The sequence below is a fragment of the Schistocerca nitens genome, chromosome 3 (genome assembly GCF_023898315.1).
Source record: "Schistocerca nitens isolate TAMUIC-IGC-003100 chromosome 3, iqSchNite1.1, whole genome shotgun sequence".
Classification (NCBI taxonomy): Eukaryota; Metazoa; Arthropoda; class Insecta; order Orthoptera; family Acrididae; genus Schistocerca; species Schistocerca nitens.
In genome coordinates this window covers 84,862,118-84,887,680 of record NC_064616.1, presented here as the reverse complement: position 1 = coordinate 84,887,680, position 25,563 = coordinate 84,862,118, and the positions used below count along the sequence as shown (strand labels likewise).

The following is a 25,563-nucleotide window of genomic DNA, read 5'->3' as shown; positions in this document are numbered from 1 at the left end:
CATTGATGTAGTGGTTCGTATGATCACCACTGGCATTGTTTCTGCAGCAGAATCTGCAATTCTCTATTCTTCCGGGTCCCCTCGGCAGAGGTCCGTGCCTTGGTGGTCACCGGAGATCGCTGAGGCGATTAGAAATAGCAGGCGGGCCCTCCAATGTCATCAGCAGCACCCGTCCCTGAAACACCTCATTACCTTTAAGCGGCTCTGTGACCAAGCCTGACGCCTTATTCGCCGACAGAAGCAGGAGTGCTGGGAACGGTATGTCTCCACCATTGGCATCTGTTCCTCTCCATCGCAGGTTTGGAGCAAGATTAGGCAACTCTATGGGTATCAGACACCCGTCAGCGTACCTGGGCTTTCCCTGAATGGAGCAGTTTGTACTGAATCAGACACGATTGCAGAACTCTTGGCAGAGCGTTACACTCAGAGTTACGCTTCTACAAATTAACCACTGGCTTCCGCTCCCTAAAAGAGTGGTTCGAACGTCGGAGACTTTCATTCTATACGTGCCACCCCAAATTGTACAATGCTCCATTCAGTGAGTGGGAATTCCAAAGTGCCCTAGCCGCTTGCCCTGATATGGCTCCCAGGCCGGATTGCATCCACTATCAGATGCTCAAACACCTCTCGGTGGACTGCCAGTGACACCACCTCGACCTTTTCAACTGTATCTGGGTTGGAGGTAAGTTCCCATCACAATGATGGGAAGGCATCGTCATCCCTGTGTTGAAACCTGGCAAGAACCCACTGGAGGTGGACAGCTACCACCCATTAGCCTCACCAACGTGCAGTGCAATTTGCTCAGACACATGGTGAGCTAGATGGTGAGTTGGCTACTTCAGTCTCGGGGCCTTCTGGCTCTGTCCCAGAGTGGGTAACGTAAGGGCTGCTTTGCCACTGATAATCTGGTCTGCTTGGAGTCTGCCATCCACATGGCATTTGCCCGCCATCAGCATCTGGTTGCCATCTTTTTTGACATGCGGAAGGCATACAATATGACATAGTGACATCACATCCTCACCATGCTTCATGGGTGGAGCCTTAGGGGCCGGCTCCCGATTTTTATTCAAAATTTTCTGTTGCTTTGTTCCTTCCACGTGCAAGTTGGTTCCTCCCATAGTTCCTCCCGAGTCCAGGAGAATGGGGTCCCACAAGGCTCTGTCTTGAGTGTCTGCCCCTTTTTAGTTGTTGTCAATGGGCTCGCTGTGGGAACGTCTGTATCGGCTTCTTTGTATGCTGATGGCTTTTTTCTGTACTATAGCTCCACTGGCATTGCTGTTGCTGAACAGGAGCTACAGGGTGCTACCCGCAGGGCGCAGTCTTTGGCTGTTGTGCACGGCTTCCAGTTCTCGGCCGCCAAGACTTGCATCATGCATTTCTGCTAGTGTCACGCTGTTCACCCTGAGCCACAGCTTTATCTTGATGGCAAACCTCTTGACATGGTGGAGATGCATCTGTTATTGGGCTTGCTTTTTGATGCCTGGTTGACTTGGCTCCCTCATATTTGGCAGCTTAAACAAACTTGCTGGCGCCATCTTAACATTCTTCGTTGCTTGAGTCACACCAGCTGGGGTGCCAATGGTCTACCCTTCTATGACTGTATCAGACGTTGATTCAGTCCTGTCTTGATTATGGGAGCCTGGCTTACGGTTTGGCATTGCTTTGCGCATTGTGGTTGCGTGACCCCATACTTCACTGTGGAATCCGATTCGCAACTGGAGCTTTCCCCAAAATCCCTGGAAACAATATACTTGTGAAGGTTGGTGTCTCCCCCCCCCCCCCCCCCCAATTGCGGATCCGGTGCCTATGTCTACTGGCTGCTTCTGCTGCACATGTTTGTAGCTTGCCCGGGCATCCAAATTACCATCTCCTGTTCCCCAACTCGGTTGTCCATCTTCCAGAATGGTGGCCCCGGTCATGGTGTATGATCACAGTTCGCGTCTGGGCTCTTCTCTCTGGGCTTGAGTTTTTCCCTCTCCCACCTCCTTTTCTTGGCCATGTACGTATACCCCCGTGGTGTGTGCCCCACCCGTGCCTTCAGCTGGATTTGACACAGGGCCAGAAGGACTCAGTCCCTCCTGAAGCACTCCACTGCTGCTTTCTTTCCATTCTTGCCGCGTTTCACGGCTCTGACATGGCCTATACCAACAGTTCGATGGTTCCTGGTCGAGTTGATTGTGCTGTTACTGTTGGGGATCGTTTTGAACAATGCTTATTGCTGGCTGGCTGCAGTGTTTTCACTGCAGAGCTTGTTGCCATCTCTCGCGCCCCAGAATATATCCCCTGCTGTTCAGGTGAGTCCTTCAGTATCTGTAGTGACTCCCTGAGTGGTTTACAAGCTATCGACCAGTGTTTTACGTGCTCTCGTCTGGTGATAGCTATCCAGGAGTCCCTCCATGCTCTTGCCCGTTGCGGCCGACCTGTGGTCTTTTTGTGGACTCTGGGTCATGTCGGCATCCCGGGTAATGAACGTGTTGACACGCTGGCCAAACAGGCTGTTGGTGCACTGGCCTTGGAGATTGGCCTTTCGGAGTGTGATCTCCAGTCAGTTTTGCGGCAGAAGGTCCTCGGTACCTGGGGTGATGAATGGCGCCCCCTGCAACAAACTTCGGGTTGTCAAGGAGACTACCAGTGTGTGGCGTTCCTCCTTGCGGGCCTCTCACAAGGACTCTGTTGTACTCTGCCAGCTGTGCATTGGCCACACCTGGATGACACACAGTTATTTATTGTGCTGCAAGGACCCACCTCTCTGTCGCTGTGGTTCAGCATTGACAGTGGTCCACATTTTGTTGGACTGTCCGTTTTTAACTGCGCTCAGGCAGACGTTTGCACTTCGTGATATGCTCCCAGTACTTTTAACAGATAACACTGCCATGGCAGGCTTAGTTTTGTTTTATTCGAGCAGGGGGCTTTTATTGCTCAATCTGAGGGTTGGTTTCTTTTGTGTGTTGTGTCTGGCCTTTGGCCAGCGGGTTTAGATTGGGGTTGTTAGTGTGTCTCTTGGTGGTTGGCTCTTCCTTTTTTGTCTCCATGGTCAGCCAGCCACTGTACCATTCTGTGTGCTTTCACTTCCTTTTGTCTGGTCTTTGTCTGTGTCTTTCTTGTTCTGTGTAGTTCTTTGTCATCTCCATTGCTTGTTTTATATTTCTTGTGGGTGTTTCATGATCATGGGAAAAGGGACCGATGGCCTTTGTAGTCTGGTCCCTTCAACCCCCACAAACCAATCTAACAAAAAATACTTTTGAAAATGGGAAATATTTCCTAAAATACATTACACATAAGATACAAAACCTTCATCAAAATGTGAAATGGTGTACTTGAGAAATTTTCTTTTGAGTAAATGAAGAAAACATGCTATTGAACAGAAGACGAATGTTATTCACAATGTTGAAGACAGTTGTAAAGTTAAACCACCCGTCATTGCAAAGAAATACAATTTCCCATCATCTTCTCTATGTGGCCTATTAAAAGGATTTTCTGTATACTGAAGCTTCTGCACAGAAAACTAAACATATTTGTGCATTGTCATTGAAATATTTCCATTATCCTAAAATGGTTGTATGAAATAGGGAAGGAAACATCATCAGACAGACACACACTCTGAGTGAATACCCAAGGTACCACACTGCTAATCGGGATTGAAGACTGAGAGCATTGAATGTCTGGGTAGATCAGTTCAAAAACTGTCCAATTCAAGCGGAGAGGACAAGGTGGTGGAATATTTGAAGAACAATACTTTGCTACAGCTGATACAAGAATATATATATTCCGCTAGCCACCAAGTTTCAGTTTGAAACGCTTTGTGTCTTTTACAGGTTAGTTCCGTCAGAAATCTTTCTTGTCAAAGAGGAAATATGTGTGAGAGAGAGAATGAGCAAAGAAAAATTGGCTGTACTGTTGTGTGATAATGTTGATGGAAATGAAAAATTACTGCCAGTAATAAATATCAGAATGTGCAAAACTTCGTGCTCTAAGAGCAGTTTCTGGTTGACTACAGAAATGTTTGGAAGATTATTTGGTAGTTTTAATGCCAAGGTTGGAGGAGAGGCAGGAAGATCGTTCATATTACTCCACATGTGAAGACCACCTCATTTATTAGGGGTGTTAACACTACATTTATCTTGATGCAGTAACTGCACTAGTCACCTGCATGTGTGGACATGGGCACAATTCAGACTGCGAAAGCAAAATAACTATATAGCTGTTGTGCAGGGCTGAATTTCATTCCTTGAGAAAAAGGTAATAATGAAAATGAACTTTTTTCAGTGTGCACACTGTGCTGTTGTCTGCAGACAGCATCAAGCTGTATTGCATGTTCTGGCATTGATACAGTATCTTGTACAGTTGAAACCGATTTTCATAAAGAAAAATGGATAGTCATTACAGTTGTTTTAGCATGTGGCACATTTCAGGATTGTTTCTCATGATGATGGCTCAACTTTTGTAGCCCAGGTGGATGTAAGGGAGATTTGTAATTCTCTTATGCAGAAACAAGCTAAAATTAATTATAGTGGAGGTAGTGACAGTTGTACTGGTAATGTGTAGAGGATTCATCTGAAAGAAGTTTTTGTGTAGCTGTACAAGGACTTGATATTATAAGGAGCTGTTTTTCATTAATTTGGTCAGTTATTGGTGCATCAACCAGGAGGAGTGATAACACCTGCGGGTACATTATGTTGGAAGAAAGGAGTTAGTCTTATTCATACCTTTTCCACTGTACAAAATATAGTTTTTTTACTTGCCTTATCATGTTCATATTGTGTCACTTGTCAAATAAAACAATTGTTGGTGAATAAGGTAACTAATCACAAATACTTTTAAAATGCTTTACTTCAGTGCCATAACCAGTTTCCAGCATCTTCAGAGGCTGAAATTTCCAATTACATTAATTAGCCATCTGAAGATGGGCACAAATGCCTGAAGCCTGTTTAGGGCACTGAAATGAAGCATTTTTTACAAGTATTTGTGGCAGGTTGGATTACTCATCTACAATCATTAATGGCCGCAGAGTTCACAATATCTGGCATGGGTAAAATAACAAATAAAACAATATTTGAATAAAAAGTGTTATTCATTTTGAATGCTTTCTTAAATTGCAGTACAAATTGGTGATTTTCACATTTAACTTAAAAATAATAACTGTTTTCATACTAAGTTATGGTTTAGTTTCCAGTGCATCAGACATTTGGTTAATGAATACTACATCATCTAAAACGTTTGCAATTACATTGTAGCCATTCTTTCAGTGTGAGGAAAACCTCTAGTTAAAATTCTTACACACAATTAGGGTCATTAGTCAAAGCATTTCCCAAAAAATCATTGAGATATGTATTATATTTTGGTATTGACAACAATATTTATGATAGTATAAAAATGGAACATTATTTCACTGCAGTACCATTTTCTTTGGAACCACTGACTGCACAGCTTGGAAAAAGAGTCAGAGTACAGACAACATTCACATAAGTGTTCTGTGCCACCAATTTCCTTCCCTGATGCTGATGTGTGAAAATGACAAGTAATTTATTCTACTATAGCAAAAATATTTTAAAATGTAGCTCAAATATCACCGACACCATCATCATCATCGTCATCATGTCATAGATTTTTCAGGAAATAGTAGGCGAGGGAGATAGAGGAGGACATTCTAAATATCTGTACCAATTTTTGTGAGTTTAACTTCAGTCATGTAGGAGAAAAGTGTACCTGAATGATGAAAATTCAAGTTTTCAGTAAATTGAAAAAGAAGATTTACAGATTTAATAACTTATCACTAAGCTCATTTAGAACATTCCAGCTGCATACTCCAGTTGTCATCCTGTTTCCTTATCCTCCATACTCTCTCTTCATTCTTTTATTTATCCTTGACTCCTTGGTAGCAGCTTCAGCAGCTGCTTCTGCTTCAGTTACCTGTCGCTTTTTAATAGCAGTTAGAGCTGAAGCCATATTCCTTCCTGTCTGGATGTTCAATTTCTTCATAATATTGATCCTTGAAATTGCACCATCATTTAATGTCATTATTGCATCCATTACACCGATCTTCAGCACTGTCAGCCCAACAAATACAGTTTCGGGTATTCTCTCCCATATACAGCAGTTGGAGCTTTCATTTGCCTTCTGAGAGAGACCATGCATACATTTCCTAAGTAGATTTTTATTTGCCAGATCCCTTTATATAGATCTAATTGCCTAGTATCAAGAATGCTTGTGGGTATATTGTATGCCTGTAGAATTGCTCAACCAGTGCTTACACCACGAATCTTCCCCTTTTGGACACAAACCATGCTGTGGGGTTTCAACTGTTGACACTCTGTGAAACCATGTTGAACAAACAGCTCATCTCATGCTCTCCAAATCTCCCACATTTCTCCTTATTGCTAGTCCATAATACTGAGTCAAAGAATCAATTTCAATTTTTGTAAGATGACCTGGACCACCTACGTGTATTCATCTGACAGTTGTTGCTCTTTGTGGGAAGCCATCTTGGGCCTACATTTTAGCAAGATATTGCCAACCCGCACGCAACAAGAGTTTCTACTCCTTATCTTCGTGCTTTCCAAATACTGCCTTGGCCAGAAAGGTCACTGGGTTCTCTCCCCAACTGAGAATGCTTGGAGAATTATGGGCTGAGCCCTCCAACCAGACTCAGGATTTTGATGATCTGATGTACCAGTTGGGCAGAATTTGCCATGATATCACTCAGGAGGACATCCAACAATGCCACCAATCAGTGCCAAGCTGAATAACTGCTTGCATAAAGACTATAGATGGACGAGCCAGTTTAACCTGAGTGTTAAAACTGCTCAAAATAACTGGTTTCTGAAATAACCAATTTTTGGTTTTCATTCTTATGGTTTCCTGTAATAAATGTAGCAATCAGACAAAGATTGAAAAATGTTGACTCTCTCAGTTTCAAAGTAAATAGAATCAAAATATTAAATAGCCAAATAAAAGAAAACTTCGTCCATTCACCATTCACTGCTTTGCTCAAAGAGTGAAAGTGGTTGAATATTACAAAAAATCTCACATATTCTCCTACTGATTCTAATTTTATGAAACTCTGCTCTAAACTCATGTTGTAATTGGGGATCATACCACTATTTGGTCATTATGGATAATTATTACTAAAGTGTGAAAACTGATTTGGAGAACCTCATTTTTCATGTTAACTTATACATTTTCAAGCGCTACAAGCAAATAAAGGTATATTATGTAGATACGAGCAACATATCAGCTACTTTCTATTCTTATTGTATACTATGAATGAGTTGATGTTAAGTTTTAATGTATTACTGTTGCCGTGATTTCCTTCCTCTTCTATTATTTCATAGAAATGGCAGACAGAACTTTAATTTTCTAAAGCAAATGAAGCATTGTACTTCACTGTTAGATCACTTCACAAAATATAAGAATCACTGCAGAAGTCATGGCACTATTTTTTGTCTCAAAAACAGTAATGAATCAAAAACTTTTGAAATATGTGAATGGAAGGTTAGTTCATATATAAACATTAAATGTAGGCAGGTGGATGAACATACACACCATCATAAAGATATACATCACAAGGCAAAAGATGAAAAAAGTTTGTCATTGCAAATGTGTTTTACTGTCAATTGCAACAGCACACAATACTATGTTACTAACTATGTGCACTTCATGCCATCAGGGGTCTCCCCAAGAATCCACATTAATGTGATGTGACACTAGATGGCAGTCCTTTCCAGGAGAACAAAGCACGAAGAAAGACAACAGTGTGAGTTGAGCATACATCCAGGATGGATGTACCCAACTTGTACAGCACTCTTACATGGGGATTGCAGTTCACCAGGGAAGGAATGTGCAACAATGCCACAAGGAGCTTGTGAAAGCTGTAGAAAATGCTGCTCTACTGTATCGAATGGTTGCTTAGTGGGTAGATACATCCAGGCAGGGAGAGTTGCAGTGGCCAACATGCACCAATCTGGGCAGCCTGTCCATGTACATATGGACTGTTCTCGCGCCCAGATCACTCTGTGCTTGGAGAATGACAGAAGATGGATGCCACAGGAATTACAGCAACATACTGTTATTGAGAAGACAACAGAATTTTACGTGACGAGCTATACACATGTTAAGTTGCTGCAAAATGGGTGCCTCATGCACTGAGTGAAATGGAAAAGTGGACATGCTACAAAACTTGACGTGTGCATCAAGCGCATTATGAGGAGGGAGACAATATGCTTGCAAGAATCGTCAACATAGATGAATTTTGGCCAGGCCCTATGAGCCAGAACTGGAGAACTGAAACGCCAGTTTGTGGAGTGGCATCATCCAGGTTCACCAAACAGTTAATGTTTATCATAGCCAATGACATTAGAGGAGTGATTTTGTGCTATTTTTGTCCCACATGGGCAAACTGTTAATGCTTTGTACTACTTTGGAACTTTCCTGTAACAACATCTAAAAGAAGCTAATCGGGAGAAATGTCTTGGACGTCTACACAGTGCATTAATTTTTCAGGAAAACATGAAAGCCCATATGGCAGAGTGTGTGAGGAATTTGCTCTTGCAATGGGGATGGGAAATACTCATATTTATGACTTATCACCTTGTGATTATGACCTCATACCAAAATTGAAAGAGCCGCTGTGTGAAAAACACTTTGGAACATGTGAAGACATTGCCACAGCAGTCATGTGTGAGATCCTACAATTTGCTAGTTTTGAGGCCGCAGGTATTCATTATCTTCCACAGCATTGGCAGTGTGTGATGTATTCATTGGAAGACTATTTCGAGGGACTCTTAAGATGTCACAGGTCCGCATTCCTGCCCTGTAGTATCGTGTACAGATGCAGTTGACAGTAAAGCACATTTTAAATGACAAAATATGCTTCGTCTTTTTTTCTCATACTATATCTTTATGGCAGTGTGTGTGTGTGTGTTCATCCATATCCTTATAAGTAATGTTTACATATGAACTAATCTTCCATTTGCATATTTCGGAATTTTTTAATTCATTGCCATTTTCAAGACAAAAAATAGTAGCCGTGACATTTTCAGTGACCCTCGTACTTCCAGACTAGGTTGGTGCCATTCTGCAATACAACGGATATCCGACGATGACAGGGAGAAACTGCTGTGTAGACCAGATGGGGGCAAGTCTTGCACATTGCATGTGCACTCGTACCTTAAGCCACAACCCAGACCAACAGGTACATTATTGTTTCAGCACTTCTGTAGCAGTGCTTATGCCATCTTTTTGTTGCTCATTTTTTGTTGCTTGGCTGAGGCCTAAGACGAGTGTGGAGAGGGAAATGTTGAGCAGTACCATGGGAATGTATACTGCATACGTTGGCTTTTTATGAACATCTGCCATTTTTCAACTGCAATTTTTGTGTGTCTATCAGCACTCTGAATCAAACTGACTTCAGAATTGGATGAATATTCAACAGTAGCATACTCTATGTGATCAACAGTATCTGGACTTCCCCAAAAACATGTGTTTTTCATATTAGGTGCATTGTGCTGCCACTTCCTGTCAGGTACTCCATATCAGTGACTTAAGTTGTCATTAGACATCACGAGAGAGGAGACTGGGGCACTCCGCGGAACTCACGGACTTCGAACATGGTCAAGTGATTGGGTGTCATGTGTGTCATACGTCTGTACACGAGATTTCCATGCTCCTTAACATCCCTCTGTCCACTGTTTTTGATGCCCTAGTGAAGCAGAAACGTGAAGGGACACCTACAGTACAAAAGCGTACAGGCCAACTTCATCTGTTGACTGACAGAGACTGCCGACAGTTGAAGAGGGTCGTAATGTGTAATAAGCAGACATTTATCCAGACTATCACACAGGATTCCAAACAGCATCAGGATCCACTGCAAGTACTATGACAGTTAGGCAGGAGTTAAGAAAACTTGGATGTCATGTTCGAGCGGCTACTCGTACGCCACACATCACACTGGTAAATGCCAAATGCCGCCTCACTTGGTGTAAGGAGCGTAAACATTGGATGCTTGACCAATGGAAAAACGTTGTGTGGAATGACGTATCATGGTACACAAGGTGACGATTCGATGGCAGGGTGTGGGTACGCCTGGTGAAGAACATTATCTGCCAGTGTGTGTAGTGCCAACAGTAAAATTCGGAGGTGGTGGTGTTATGGTGTGGTCATGTTTTTCATGGAGGGGGCTTGCACCCCTTGTTGTTTTGCGTGGCACTATCACAGCACAGACCTACATTGATGCTTTAAGCACCTTCTTGCTTCCCACTGTTGACGAGCAATTTGGGGATGGCGATTGCATCTTTCAATACGATCAAGCACCTGTTCATAATGCAGGGCCTGTGGCGGAGTGGTTATATGACAATAACATCCCTGTAATGGACTGTCCTGCACAGATTCCAGACCTGAATCCTATAGAACACCTTTTGTATGTTTTGGAACACAGACTTCATGCCAGGCCTCACCAAACGACATCGATACCTCTCCTCAGTGCAGCAGTGGGTGAAGAATGGGCTGCCATTCCCCAAGAAACTTTCCAGCACATGATAGAACGTATGCGTGTGAGAGTGGAAACCGTCATCAAGGCGAAGGGTTGGTCAACACCATATTGAATTCCAGCATTACCAGTGGAGGGCACCATGAGCTTGTAAGTCATTTTCAGCCAGGTGTCCCCCTGCAGGCCCAGAGGTTAGAATAGGCCCGAGGTATTCCTGCCTGTCATAAGATGCGACTAAAAGGAGTCTCACACCATTCGGCCTTTATATGGTGGTCCCCTGTAGGGTTTGACCTCCATTTTTCTCAAAATTTTACTGAAGAGCGAGCCAATTGGGAAAGGGTGCCTTACGTGGTGCATCGTGTCCATCATGCATTGAGATCTTTAGCCCGCTATCTCGTCGTGGCATTGCAGTCCCGCTTATCCTCCATCTTTGAAGTGCATATTCCTCCACCCATTATGCAGTGTCGTTTCATGCACCAACAATGACCATGGAATTCTTTGCACCTCATACCCAGCACGGTAGACAGTTCATTGTGGTGGGTCCCCATGTACCCTGTTGGCTGTAGCCTCCTGACAACACAGGGATCGCTCTTCTGATGCCTGCGCCGTGAACTCCCCACGTATGCCAAGAAGTAGATGCCCGTCACCCTGGGGCATCCGGACTCCCGGCAATGGCCATCCTGCCAGGTGGCCTTTGCTATGGCTGGGTGGCACCTGTGGGGAGGGCTCCCAGTCGGAGTGGGTGACATCAAGGCGTATGACGCGCGAGGAAGTGTACCACGTCATCAATTGCTGGTGATCAAACACCAGCAGTCTCTAAGCATTCCAAGTCTCAGTACAATGCAAGGAAGTATGATACTAAATCATTTCCCTCTCTGGGCACACCATGGGAGGAACGCCATGCTAAGGATGGCAGCGAACCTTATTCGCCCCGGTACCTTGTATGTATGAGAGTTGATGGGGACTCCTTTGTCTGGATAAAGCCTCAGTTTTTTGTAGAGAATTTAGAGGACAAGTTTGGGCAGTACCATCACACCTCATAACAGCTTAAATATGGTACGGGGTATTATATTCCACAGTGACCTTCTTTTGCAGTCTGACTATGAGCTGCGTGTGAACTTACAGCGACTAAGCATTCATTTCATCGGGCGCGTCCGTCGGGGTTCGAGGGATAATCAGGTTGCCACCGATGCCTTCATCTTTGCCTTCGAGGGTGACACATTACCCGAGAAGGTCAAGGTGATGGTCTACTGCCATGATGTCAAGCCATATGTCCCTCCCGCGATGGGCTGATTTAAGTGCTGGAAGTTCGGCCATATGTCTTCCCACTATACTTCCAGCATCACATGTCGAGATTGTGGACGTCAATCCCATCCCAATACTTCATGTTTCCCACCTCCCATCTGTGTCAACTGTGGAAAGCATCATTTCCCTTGCTCACCAGACTGCAGGATTTTACAGCAACAAAGGAAAATCATGGAATACAAGACCCTGGAGCAACTGACCTACACTGAGGCCAAGAGGAAATTTGAGCGCCTGCATCCTATGACTATGACGTCCTCTTATGCTGCCCCTATGAGAAAAGTTGTAGCCCCATTAGTTCCGCGAATTCCAGTCAGCTCACAGAGCCGTAAGACTACACCTGCCCCCTTCATGGTGGGGACACTTCCCTTCACGTTGCTCTTGCACCACCTACCTTGGGAACACTGTACCCCCAACCATCTTCTCAGCTGGAGAAGTGTAAGTCTTCTTCAGCTCCTCTCGCTAGGAAGGAGTCCCTTGGGTCACTCCCTTCCCAGCTTTCTGCTAGTGTGAAAGATGACACCCGCTAGTGGCTGAATTGCCCAAAAGCAGCTGGTCGTAGGGCTTCATGGTCATCCTCAGTCCCGGAGACTGAATCAGTGAAGCCCTCCCAGCCAGAGAAACCCAAGGATCAGCGAGAGAAATCCAGAAAGATGACCTGAAGGCCAAGGGAAATGTGGTGGCACCCACACCACCGCTGCCTACAAGCTATGTGTCTGAGGAAGAGATGAAGAATCTGGCATCCGCTGAGGACCTAGATCTCACCAGACCCTCAGATACAATGGATATAGCCTGTTCAGGAAATAAGTTTGGCAGCAGGTGACCCGGAGGCGTAGACTGCCTCATTGAGTGTTTCATGCCTTCCCAGTCTTACGATCCCGTCATCCTCCAGTGGAATTGCGGTGGTTTTCTCCACCATGTGGCTGAGTTATGGGAACTGTTAAGCTGTACATCTGTTTTCAGCATTGCCCTCCAGGAAAACTGGTTCCTGGCAATGCGGACCCCTGCCCTTCGCGGCCACAGGGGATATTACAAGAACCATAGCGAATATAATAGTGTGTCAGGTGGAGTTTGCGTTTATGTCCTGAACTCGGTATGTAGTGAACCTGTGCCCCTTCAAACTCCTCTTGAAGCTGTGGCTGTCAGGGTATGGACGATGCAGGAAATAACTGTCTGCAACATAATCTCCCTCCAGATGGTGCGGTACTCCTGAACATAGTGGCTGCACTGACTGATCAACTTCCTAAACCTTTCCTACTTTTGGGAGATTTTAAAGGCCATAACCCCTTGTGGCGTAACAGCATGCTTAGTGACTGTGGCAGAGATGTTGAAAATTTACTGTCCCAACTCGACCTCTGCCTCTTAAATACTGGGGCTGTCACACATTTCAGTGTGGCTCATGGTAGTTACTAAGTCATTGATTTATCAGTTTGCAGCCCAGGACTTCTGGCGTCATGCCTGTGGATGCCCACCCAAATTTTCTTTAAACAAGGCAGACTGGGTAGCCTTCACCTCTGCTGTCACTGTTGAATCTCCCCCAAATGGTGCCATCGGTGTTATGATTGAGCAGGTCACTACAACAATCGCTTCTGCAGTGGAAAACACAATCACCTGTTCCCTATGGTGTCCCCGGCAAAAGACAATACCTTGGTGGTCGGACATAAATGGCACCCTTCCTGAGAGCACCTAATAGCCTTTAAGCAGCTCAGTGCCGCGTTTGCCTGCTTATAAAAGACGGAAACAGGAGTGTCGGAGAGGTACGTGTCGACCATTGGGTGCCATACGTCACCTTCTGAAGTGTCGACGAAGATCCGACGTCTTTTTGGGTACTAGACCCCAACAGGTGTCCCTAGCATTAACATCAATGGCATGCTCTCTACCAACACAGATGCGATTGCCAAGCACTTTGTTGATCACTATGCTAGAGCCTCTGTGTTGGAGAACTGCCCCCCCCCCCCCCCCCAGCCTTTCGCACCCTCAAAAATGCGGATGGAACAGAATGCTCTCTCGTTCACTACACGCCACAGTGAACCCTATAATGCCCCATTTACAGAGTGGGAACTCCTCAGCATCCTTGCACATTGCCCCGACACAGCTCCTGGGCCTGATTGCATCCACAGCCAGATAATTAAACATCTCTCATCTGACTACAAGCGACATATTCATGTCATCTTCAACCTGCTCTGGTGCAATGGCTTCTTTCTATCGCAGTGGCAGGAGAGCACCATCATTCCCATGCTCAAACCCAGTAAAAACCCACTTGATGTGGAAAGCTATCGGCCCATCAGCCTCACCAATGTTCTTTGTAAGCTGCTGGAACATATGGTATGTCGGCGGTTGGGTTGGGTCCTGGAGTCATGTGGCTTGCTGGCTCCATGTCAGGGTGGCTTCCGCCACGTTGTCTCTACCACTGACAATCTAGTGTCCCTCAAGTCTGCCATCCAAACAGCCTTTTCCAGACGCCAACACTTGATTGCCATCTTTTTCGACTTACGTAAAGTAAATGACATGACCTGGCGACATCATATCCTTGCCACATTGTATGGGTGGGGTGTCCGGGGCCTGCTCCCGATTTTGATCCGAAACTTCCTGTCGCTCCATACTTTCCATGTCCAAATTGGTGCCTCCCATAGTTCTCCCATATTCAGGAGAATGGCATTCCGCAGGGCTCCATATTAAGTGTATCTCTATTTTTAGTAGCCATTAATGGCCTAGCAGCAGCTATAGGGCCATCAGTCTCCCCTTCTCTGTATGCGGATGACTTCTGCATTTCGTATTGCTCCTCCAGTACAGGTGTTGCTGCAGGTAGCCATTCACAAGGCGCAGTCATGGGCTCTAGCCCACGGCTTCCAGTTTTCAGCCACGAAGTCGTGTGTCGTGTACTTATTTCGGCGATGTAGTGTTCATCCGGAACCTGAACTTTATCTTAATGATGATCCACTCACTGTAGTGGAGACATATCGATTCTTAGGACTGGTTTTCAACGCCTGATTGACTTAGCGACCTCACTTTCACCAGTTTATGCGGACGTGCTGGCAGCACCTCAATGCCCTCCGCTGCCTGAGCAACACCAACTGGGGTGCAGGGGTGCAGATCTCTCTACGCTGCTGCAGCTCTACAGTGCCCTTGTTCAATCCCGCCTTGACTATGGGAGTCTGGTTTATGGTTTGGCGGCACCCTCAGTGTTGCGGTTTTTCAACCCAGTGCACCACTGTGGCGTTTGCCTAGCGATGGGAGCTTTTAGAATGAGTCTGGTGACCAGTGTCCTTGTGGTGGCCTTAGTCCTTCCATCGCAGATCCGGCATGCACAACTGCTCACCAGTTATGTTGTACACATTCGTAGTTCTCCTGAGCATCCGAATTACCATCTCCTTTTCCCACCCACGGCAGTTCATCTCCCTCATCGGTGACCCAGGTCAGGACTCATGATTGCAGTTTTCGTGCAATCCCTTCTCTCCGAACTGGATTCCTTCCCTTTACCAACCTCTACTTGAAGTTCATTCACATACATCTCCGTGGTGTACACCTTGGCCAAAGCTTTGTCTGGAACTTTTGCATGGCCCTAAGCACTCCGTTAACCCCACTGCTCTCCGCTATCTCTTCCTCTCTATTCTTGACATGTTCCAGGGCTCAGAAATTGTTTACTCCAACAGCTTGATGGCATGGTAATGATGGCTTTGCCTGTGTCCACAGAGACCAGATTGGACAGCATTCCTTGCCTGCTGGCTGCAGTGTTTTCACTTCAGAGCTTGTGGCCATATCTCGTGCACTTCAGTACATCTGTTCCTGTTCTGTTTCTTCTCTGTTCTGACTCCCCCCTGCGGGTCTGGGGGTTAGAATAGGCCCGAGGTATTCCTGCATGTTGTACGAGTCCACTAAAAGGAGTTTCACATGTCCCGGCCTTTATGTGATGGTCCCCTGTAGGGTTCGACCTCCATTCTTCAAAATTTTCCCGAAGAGTGAGCCAATTGGGGAAGGGCGCCTTACAAGGTGCATCGTGTCCATCGTGCATTGAGATCTTTAGCCCAATTTCTCGTCGTCACATTGCATTCCTGTCCATTCTCCATTTCTTGGGCGAGGACACCTTCCTGGGTGCGTTTTCCACCATGTACTATGCAGTGTCGATTTCTGCATCGACGATGATCATGGACTTCTTTGCAATTGATATCCAGCACGGTAGCCAGTCCGTTGTGGTGGGGCTGCCACGTACCCTTGGCCCCACAGGGATCGCTCTGCTGATGCCTGCTCTGTTAACTCCACATGTATGCCAAGGGGTAGGTGCCCATCCCCCTGGGGCATCGGGACTCCCGGCAATGGCTATCCTGCCAGGTGGTCTTTGCTGCGGCTGGGTGGCGCATGTGGGGAGGCCCCCTGGTTGGAGTGGGTGCCATCAGGGTGGATGACACGCGATGAAGCGTAGTCCATCATCTCTTGCTGGTGGTGAAACATCAGCAGTCTCTAAGCGATCAGGAGCTCAATTCAACACACAGAAGTACGATCCCAAATCATTCCCCTCCCTGGCCACACCATGGGAGGAACATCAGGCTAGGGATGGCAGCGGATCTTATTCGCCCCGTTACCTTGTATGTTCGAGAGCTGATGGGAAATATTTCATGACGATGAAGCCTTAGTTTTTTGTTGAGCATGTAGAGGACAAGTTCGGGGAGGTGAAGGGCTTGTCCAAAATGAGATCTGGGTCAGCCTTGATCAAACCAGCATCCTCCCTGTCACAGGAGTTACTCGCTTGTGACAAACTGGGGGATGTTTCTGTAACCATCACGCCCCATAAGAGCTTAAATATGCTCCAGGGTATCATATTTCACAGAGACCTTCTTTTGCAGTCCGACGATGAGCTGCACACCAATTTAGAGCGGCGAGGTGTACATTTCACCCGGCGTGTCCACCGGGGTCTGAAGGACAATCGGGTTGCCATTTTCGCCTTTGAGGGTGATACATTGCCCGAGAAGGTCAAGGTGATGGTCTACTGGTGTGATGTAAAGCCCTATATTCCTTCCCCGATGCGGTGCTTTAAGTGCTGGAACTTCGGCCATATGTCTTCCCAGTGTACTTTCAGCATCACATGCCGAGATTGCGGACACCCATCACATCCCAATACTCCATGTGCCCCGCCTCCCATCTGTGTCAAATGCGGAGAGCACCATTTGCCTTGCTCAAGTGACTGCAGGATTCTCCAGAAAGAAAGGAAAATCGTGGAGTACAAGACCCTGGACAGAATGACTTACACTGAGACTAAGAGAAAATTTGAACCCCTGCATCCTGTGCGTATGACATCGTCTTACGCCGCCACTACAACTGTTCTGCCACCATCAGCTCCGCCAACCCAGGTCCCCTCTCAGAGCCAGAAGACTACACCTGCCCCTTTGATGATGGGGGGGCATTTCCCTCCCTTTTGCTCCTGCACCACCTACTTTGGGAGCAACACCACCTTCCCCCCCCCCCCCCCCCCAAACCATCGTGGACGTCCGTCTCCCCTTCTAAGCCAGAGAAGCGTAAGTCTTCTTCAGTTTCTCTTTGCTAGGAAGGGGTCCCGGTCCCTTGGGTTACTCCCTTCCCAGGTTTCTTCTAGTGGGAAAGACGACACCCATCAGTGGCTGAAGAGCCGAAAAGCAGCTGGTCATAGGGCTTCATGCTCATCCTCAGTCCCAGAGACTGAGTCAGTGAAGTCCTCACAGCTGGGGAAACCCAAGGAGCAGCGAGAGAAATCCAAATCCAAAAAGAAAACCCGTAAGACCAAGGAAATTGCGGTGTCACCCACACCGCCGCTACCTACAAGCTCTGCGGCTGAGGATGGGGTGGAGATTTTGGCATCCGCTGAGGACCTAGATCTCACCAGACCCTCAGACACAGAGGGTATAGACTGCTCAGGCAATAAATCGGTGGCAGCAGTTGACTCTGAGGCGTGCAGCGTTTTTTTCCACCTCCTGGCTGAACTACGACAACTGTTAACCTTTACACCTGCTATCTGCATTGCCCTCCAAGGAACCTGGTTCCCAGCATTGCGGACCCCTGCCCTCCGTGGCTATAAGGGATATTACAGGAACCGTAGCGATTATAATCGAGTATCAGGTCGAGTTTGCATTTATGTCCTAAACTTGGTCTGTAGTGAACATGTGCCCCTTCAAACCCCTCTTGGAGCTGTGGCTTTCAGAATAAGGGCGACGCAGGGAATAACTGTCTGCAATGTATATCTTCATCCAGATAGTGCAGTACCCCTGAATGTATTAGCTGCAGTGATTGATCAACTCCCTAAACCTTTCCTTCTTCTGGGAGATTTTAATGCCCATAACCCCTTGTGGGGTGGTACCATGCTTACTGGCCGAGGCAGAGATGTCGAAACTTTACTGTCGCAATTCGACCTCTGCCTATTAAATACCTATTAATACATTAATAAATACATATTAAATGCCTATTAAATACACACATTTAAGTGAGGCTCATGGTAGCTACTTGGCCATTGATTTATCAATTTGCAGCCCAGGACTTCTCCCATCTATCCACTGGAGAGCACATGAAGACCTGTGTGGTAGTGACCACTTCCCCATCTTCATGCCACTGCCCCAGCATCAGGCACACGGATACCTGCCCAGATGGGCTTTGAACAAGGCGGACTGGGGAACTTTCACCTCTGCTGTCACCGCTGAATCTTCACCACATGGTAACATCGATGTGGTGGTTGAGCAGGTGACTAGCACAATTGTTTCTGTGGCAGAAAACGCAATCCCTCGCTGTTTAGGGTGCCTGAGGCATAAGGCAGTCCCTCGGTGGTCACCAGAAGTCGCTGAAGCAATTAAGGAGTGTTGGCAAGCTCTACAGTGGCATAAGCGGCACCCTTCCCTGGAGAACCTCATAGCCTTTAAACGGCTCCGTGCTGATGTTCCCTACCTTATCAAACAACGGAAGAAGGAATGTTGGGAGAGATAAGTCTCCAACAGTGGGTGCCACACGTCACCTTCCCAAGTCTGGGCAAAGATCAAACAACGTTTCAGGTACCAGGCCCCAACAGCTGTCCCCAGTGTTATCATAAATGGCGAGTTATGTACCGATGCAAATGCGATTGTGGAGCACTTTGCTGAGCACTTTGCTCGAGCCTCTGCGTCTGAGAATTACCCCCCAGCCTTTCATACACTCAAACGGCGGCTATAGGGGAACGTCCTCTCATTCACTACATGCTGCAGTGAACCGTATAACACCCCATTTACAGAGTGGGAGTTCCTCAGTGCCCTTGCACATTGCCCCGACACAGCTCCTGGGCCTGATCGCATCCACAGACACATGATTAAACATCTCTCCTCTGACTACAAGCGACATCTTCGTGTCATCTTCACCCTGCTCTGGTGCGATGGCTTCTTTCTATCGCAGTGGCGGGAGAGCACCATCATTCCCATGCTCAAACCCCATAAAAACCCACTTGATGTGGAAAGCTGTCGGCCCATCAGCCTCACCAATGTTCTTTGTAAGCTGCTGGAACATATGGTATGTCGGCGGTTGGGTTGGATCCTGGAGTCATGTGGCTTGCTGGCTCCATGTCAGGGTGGCTTCCGCCAGGGTCGCTCTACCACTGATAATCTTGTGTCCAGACGGCAAAACCTGATTGCTGTCTTTTTTGACTTACGTAAAGCATGTGACACAACCTGGCGACATCGTATCCGTGCCACATTGTATGAGTGGGGTGTTTAGGGACCACTCCCGGTTTTTATTCAAAACCTCCTATTGCTCCGTACTTTCCATGTCCAAGTTGGTGACTCCCATAGTTCCATCCATACCCAGGAGAAAGGAATCCTGCAGGGCTCTGTATTGAGTGTGTCTCTATTTTTAGTGGCCATTAATGGTCTAGCAGCAGCTGTCGGGCCCTCCGTCTCACCTTTTCTGTGTGCAGACGACTTCTGCATTTCGTACTGCTGCTCCAGTACTGTTGTTGCTCAGCGGCGCCTCCTGGGAGCCATCCACAAGGCGCAATCATGGGATCTAGCCCACGGCTTCCAGTTTTCAGCTGGAAAGTCAAGTGTGTCATGCACTTCTGTTGGCATCGTACTGTTCATCCGGAACCCGCACTTTACCGTAATGATGATCCACTCACTGTAGTGGAGACATATCAATTCCTAGGACTGCTTTTCGACTCTCGATTGACTTGGGTCCCTCATCTTCATCAGCTTAAGCATAAGTGCTGGCAGCACCTCAATGCCCTCCATTGCCTGAGCAACACCGATTGGGGTGCAGGTCGCTGTACGCTGCTGCAGTTCTACAGAGCCCTTGTCCAATCCCGAACTGACTATGGGAGTGTGGTTTATGGCTCGACAGCGCCTTCAGTATTGCGTTAACTCGACCCTGTGCACCACTGTGGGGTTCAGTTCGCGACAGGTGCTTTTAGAACGAGTCCGGTGACCAGCATACTGGTGGAGGCTGGTGTCCCCCCACTGCAGCTTCGTCTGGACCTTTTGCATGGTCCTAAGGACTTCATTAACCCCACCACCCTCCGCTGTCACTTCCTCTCAATTCTTGACGTGTTCCGGGGCTCTGAAGTGGTTAACACCAATGGCTCAATGGCTGATGGTCATGTAGGCTTCACATATTTCTATGGAGAACATATTGAGCAGCACTGCTTGCCAGTTGGCTGCAGTGTCTTCACTGCAGAGGTGGCGGCCATATCTCGTGCTCTTGATTACATCCGCTCATGCCCTGACGAGTCATTTCTCCTGTGTACTGACTCATTGAGTAGCCTACAAGCTATCCCCAGTGCTACCCTCGCCACCCTCTGGTAGCGTCCGTTGAGGAGTCCAACTATACCCTGGAACAGTCCCAATGTTCTGTGGTGTTTGTGTGGACCCCAGGACATGTCGGAATCCCCGGCAACGATCTTGCTGACAGGCTGGCCAAACAGGTGACGCGGAAACCGCTTCTGGAGATAGGCATCTCCGAAGCTGACCTGCATTCTGTCTTACATCGCAGGGTTTTCCGGCTTAGGGAGACGGAATGGCAGAACAGCATGCACAACAAACTGCATGCCATTACGGAGACTATGAGTGTGTGTAAGTCTTCCATGCAGGCCTCTCACAGGGAATCAGTTGTCCTCTGGCGGCTCCGCATTGGCCATACGTGGCTAACGCATGGTAACCTAATCCGTTGTGAGGACCCACCTCAATGTCGCTGTGGCTCCCAAGTGACAGTCGTCCACCTCTTGCTGAACTGCCCACTTTTAGCCGCTCTGCGGCAGACTTTTAACTTTTCCAGCACCCTGCCTTGGGTGTTGGGCGACAATGCCTCCACAGCAGCTTTAGTTTTATGTTTTATCTGCGAGAGTGGGTTTTATACTTCTATGTAGGTTTTAGCACGTCCTTTGTCCCTGTGTGTCCTCCACCCTATTGCTTTTAGGGTGGTTGTTTTAATGTGTTGCACACTGGCTGGCTTTCCGTTTTTATTCTCGTGGTTGGCCAGCCACTGTAATCTGCTTTCATGTCTTACTCTCTTCTGTTTCTAGCATCTCTCTGTTGTTTTCGTGTCCTCTTTTGTTCCTTTTAATCTCCGTTGCCTTCCCTTCGTTCTTGTGGCTTTTCCTTTCTTTCTGTTTTGTGTTATGTCTGTTTTATTCTCACACTTCTGGCATTGTTTTATTAGGAACAAGGGACCGATGACCTCGTAGTTTGGTCCATTCTCCCAGGCAATGAACTTGCTGACAGGCTGGCCAAACAGGCAATGCAGAAACCACTCCTGGAGATGGGCATCTCTGAAACTGACCTGCATTCTGTGTTACGCCGCAAGGTTTTTCGACTTTGGGAGACGGAGTGGCATAACATTATGCACACCAAACTGTGTGTCATTAAGAAGACTGCAAATGTGTGGAAGTCTTCCCTGCGGGCTTCTCGCGGGGAATCTGTTGTCCTTTGTCGGCTCAGCATTGGCCATGCGTGGCTCGCACACAGTTACCTCCTCCGTCACGAGGACCCACCTCATTGTCGCTGTGGCCCCCAAATAACAGTCATCCACCTCTTGCCAGACTGCCCACTTTTAGCTGCTCTGCAGTGGACTTATAACTTTCTCAGCACCCTACCTTCGGTGTTGGGTGACAATGCCTTAACAGCAGCTTTAGTTTTAAGTTTTATACGTGAGAGTGGGTTTTATCATTTGATATGAGTTTTAGCACATGTCCTTTGTCCCTCTGTGTCCTGTACCCTAGGACTTTTAGGATGGAAGTTTTCATATGTTTCAGAGTGGCTGGCTTCTCCTTTTTTATTCTCATGGTCAGCCAGCCTTGGTAATTTGCTTTCTTGTTTTTAACTTCTTCTCCCTGTTTCTTGTGTCTCTCTCTGTGGTTTTCTTCTCCTGTTTTTGTCCATAGTAGTGTTGATTGTCCTTCTGTCGTTCTTCCTCTTGTTATTGTGCCATACTTCTTCTTTCCCTTGGGTAATTGTTCTACTGGGAACAAGGGACTGATGACCTCGCAGTTTGGTCCCCCCCCCCCCTCCACCCCCCCTCTCCTTAACCCCTTAAACCAACCAATCAGCCAGGTGCCTGGATACTTGAGATCGCATAGTGTACATGTCTGCGGGAGGTGCAAAAGGTCTAAGTTGAGACCAATGGTGTGCTTACGTGTTTCATGCAGCACTGTTGTCGATGCACACCATGAGATATGACGGGAATGATTGGGATGTGTCAGCTGTTGATCCTAGCCAATGTGAGAGCAGTGGGCAGACAATGTGTTTGGAAACAAGAGATATTGTAACATCTCACATCGGTATAGAAGTTAAATCCACCAAGTGTTCAGAAAAAACAGTTATGTTCTCAAGTCCCATAGTAACCACAGACTCAAAAATCCCAACATATTTGGAAGAAATAGCCGTATATTTGTGAAAACAGAGATGTTAAGTCTCACAGCTGTTTTATTAGGATGACGATGATATGATGATGATGATGATGATGATTAAAAATAGTGATACCACAGACGACTGGCTAACTACAGAAAAAAGGCAATGAAGATAAAAATTATTGTAAAAAATTCCTTTTTGTTTCTTTTATTCCTCCTCGTATTATCAAAATATAGACAATCAATAAGTGGCATAAATTTAGAATAGGTGTAATGTTAACATTTTAGGCAAGTCACTTAAGTCAATAAAAGTTTGGTATTTTGGTTAGACAGAATATGTAAAAAACAAATTTGTCTCAAAGAGCCTCTTTTTAAAGGGGGGTTGTCTTATGTTCAAGGTCATCTTACACTTGGGTAAATGCAGTATAATTGTGAAAACTGATTGCCACTCTAATCAGTCTGTCATTCAATGGAATAAGTTTTATGAGGACAAAGTTGTTAGTATGGTGAGGAAAGATTTGAAGATTGCATTTCAATTTAAAGTAATAGAAACATTGTAAATTTTGTCACTGAAAGGAGGAAAAACCGGAGGACAATGAAATACATCTTTTTGTATGTGACAAGAAAGCAATTAGTGATTGTGGCCAGTTATTTTAAAAGAAAAAATATTTTTAATATTGAACTTGTTGTGACTTGGTCGTGTTGAAGGCAGGATGCCATTTCCTTCTTCTACCCTTAAAATTGACTTTACCTAGCCAGTTAAAGAAGGGCCTGCAGTGTTACCTAGGCTCAATATCACAGTTCAGCTTGAAATTTTCCATATTAACAAATCATAGGCAATAGCTGACGTAGTATACCACACCACACAGGGTCTTTTTTAATCAAATGAGCACCTCCTCCATTTTCTCATAGCCTCCTACGACACTGCTGAAAATACTCATTTGAAGCACACTTTCAGTAACACACTATTTCAGTGCAATGGTCACACCCTCCATTTGCTCCAGCCAGTCTCAGATTTGTTTGTCATCTCATATGGTAGTACTGGAGCTAATAGATGGTGGCACACTAGTTGAAAACTCGGACTTACTGACCAGTTAACATGATCCACTGACTAGCTCTAGTATGCTGGCTGTGCATCCATTCCCAATCATCTCCCTGCTCTCTGTAATTAAGATAGTAACATGTGCTTATTACATTTCTAGGTTATGGTTATTATGGACGACCTGCTTTGGATCGTTATCATTATGAGGCATACTATAGTTATAAATATTATGAAAACCTCAGGAGAACAAACCCAGCTGCATATGCTGATTGGTATGCAAAGTATTATGGGGATCAGCATCAGTATCAACAAGGTGTATACTCTGAAGACAGAGGCAGTGTTCATTCTGGTCGCAGCTCTGAAAATGATGACAGGTATATATGTATATTCTACCAGCAGCTTTGTGTTGTCTAAAATAGATATGGTTTATATTCTTTGTAGAATGTAATCAAGAGCATTTTGTGATGTATCTTAACATTAAATTGGTCACTCTCCCGCTGCACCCCCTCCCCCCCCTCCCCCCCCCCAAAAAAAAAAAAAAAAAATCAAATCAAGATGTACATCAGTAGTAATAAAATAAAGTTTTACACAATTTAGTGGAAAAAAATCTGTTAAGTACTAAAACTGTGCGGTTGACCAGGACACGAACTCAGAAACTTGGCTTTTGTAGGCAGTGCTCTGACCAGCTGAAAAACCAGGCCTGGATAGCTTGGTCAGTTAGAACATCACCCACAAAAAGCAAGAGTCTGGGTTTCAGTTCTAAAAACTAAGAATAAGTGAAGATACCATCACGTGCTTGATATGTGAAAGTGTACAATGTTGTATTTCATACTGTGTGTTCAAAGAATAATGGGGATTTTTCTGTTTTAAAAAATAATTTTATTTATTCATCTACATCAATGTTATCCCCTTCAAATTCGTCCTCATTAGTTATTAGACTTTTATGCCAGCACTTCTTCTAATTCTCAAAACACTTATGGAACACTTATTTGTGGAATAGCTTTTAGCTCTCTCAGCAATGTGATTTTAATCTTTCCATGCTTGTAAAATAACAGCCCTTTAAGGTTTTCATTATTCTTGGAAACGGAAGGAAGACACGTGGGGCCATGTGTGGTGAATATGGCTTCTGGGTCATCATTAAAGTATTATTTTTGACCAGAAATTCAGAACAAGCAACAAAGTTCAAACAGGCATATTATGATGGTGCAAAACCTCTGAATTGTTTAGGCACAGATCTGGATGGTATCCCTCCTCTGCCCTACTCCTGTGGATTTCTTCTCACAAACAGCATTGAACTTGTTAGCAGGACTTATTGATTTTTCAACCTTATGGCAGGAAGTCATGTTGCAATGTGCCATTAAAATTGAAGATCCCAGTGAACATAACTTTCACTCTTGAGTCCAATTGCCGAGCTCTTTTGGTTTCGGAGATGCATCCACTGGGATTCACTGAGTTTTAATTTCATTTTCATATCCAAAAAAGCATGTTCCATCTTGTTTTATTACACATTTCAGTAGCTGTGCATCATTGCTGACTTCATCTAGTGACTGCTGAGCAATCTGCATTTGTCACTGTTTTTGTTCAAAATTCAACAAATTTTTCTGTCGCACATTTTACACCCGAAGCATTGGGGAAAAAAAATTTATGGTGTGCGCCAGTTGGTATGCCAATATGATAAGTGACTTCTCTGATTGTCATTGTGCTGGAATGTCCAGGTTGTTCATCATTTTAAATGTCTCCAAAGCCTTATTCAAAAAGCTTATATACTCTTTAACTCTTATGTTACTCATAGCAGACTCGCCAAATGCAATATTTAACAGCTGTAAAACTTTGTTCCATTTTCTCCATAGAAAAATTTTATACAAATTCTCTGATCCATTTTTGTATGAAATAAGTAATTGCCAATTCTACCAAAAT

At 45.6% G+C, this 25,563-nt stretch overlaps 1 protein-coding gene across 3 annotated transcripts in view; it reads left to right on the top strand.

Moving 5' to 3' along the window:
• The window catches only part of LOC126248053 (protein transport protein Sec16A-like), a 252,926-nt gene that overhangs the window by 122,809 nt on the left and 104,554 nt on the right, over window positions 1–25,563 (top strand). For all 3 annotated transcript variants that reach the window (XM_049948690.1, XM_049948689.1, XM_049948688.1), the window contains exon 11: window positions 23,807–24,020. In XM_049948690.1, the coding sequence (XP_049804647.1) occupies window positions 23,807–24,020 (214 nt within the window). The remainder of the gene's footprint in view (window positions 1–23,806; window positions 24,021–25,563) is intronic.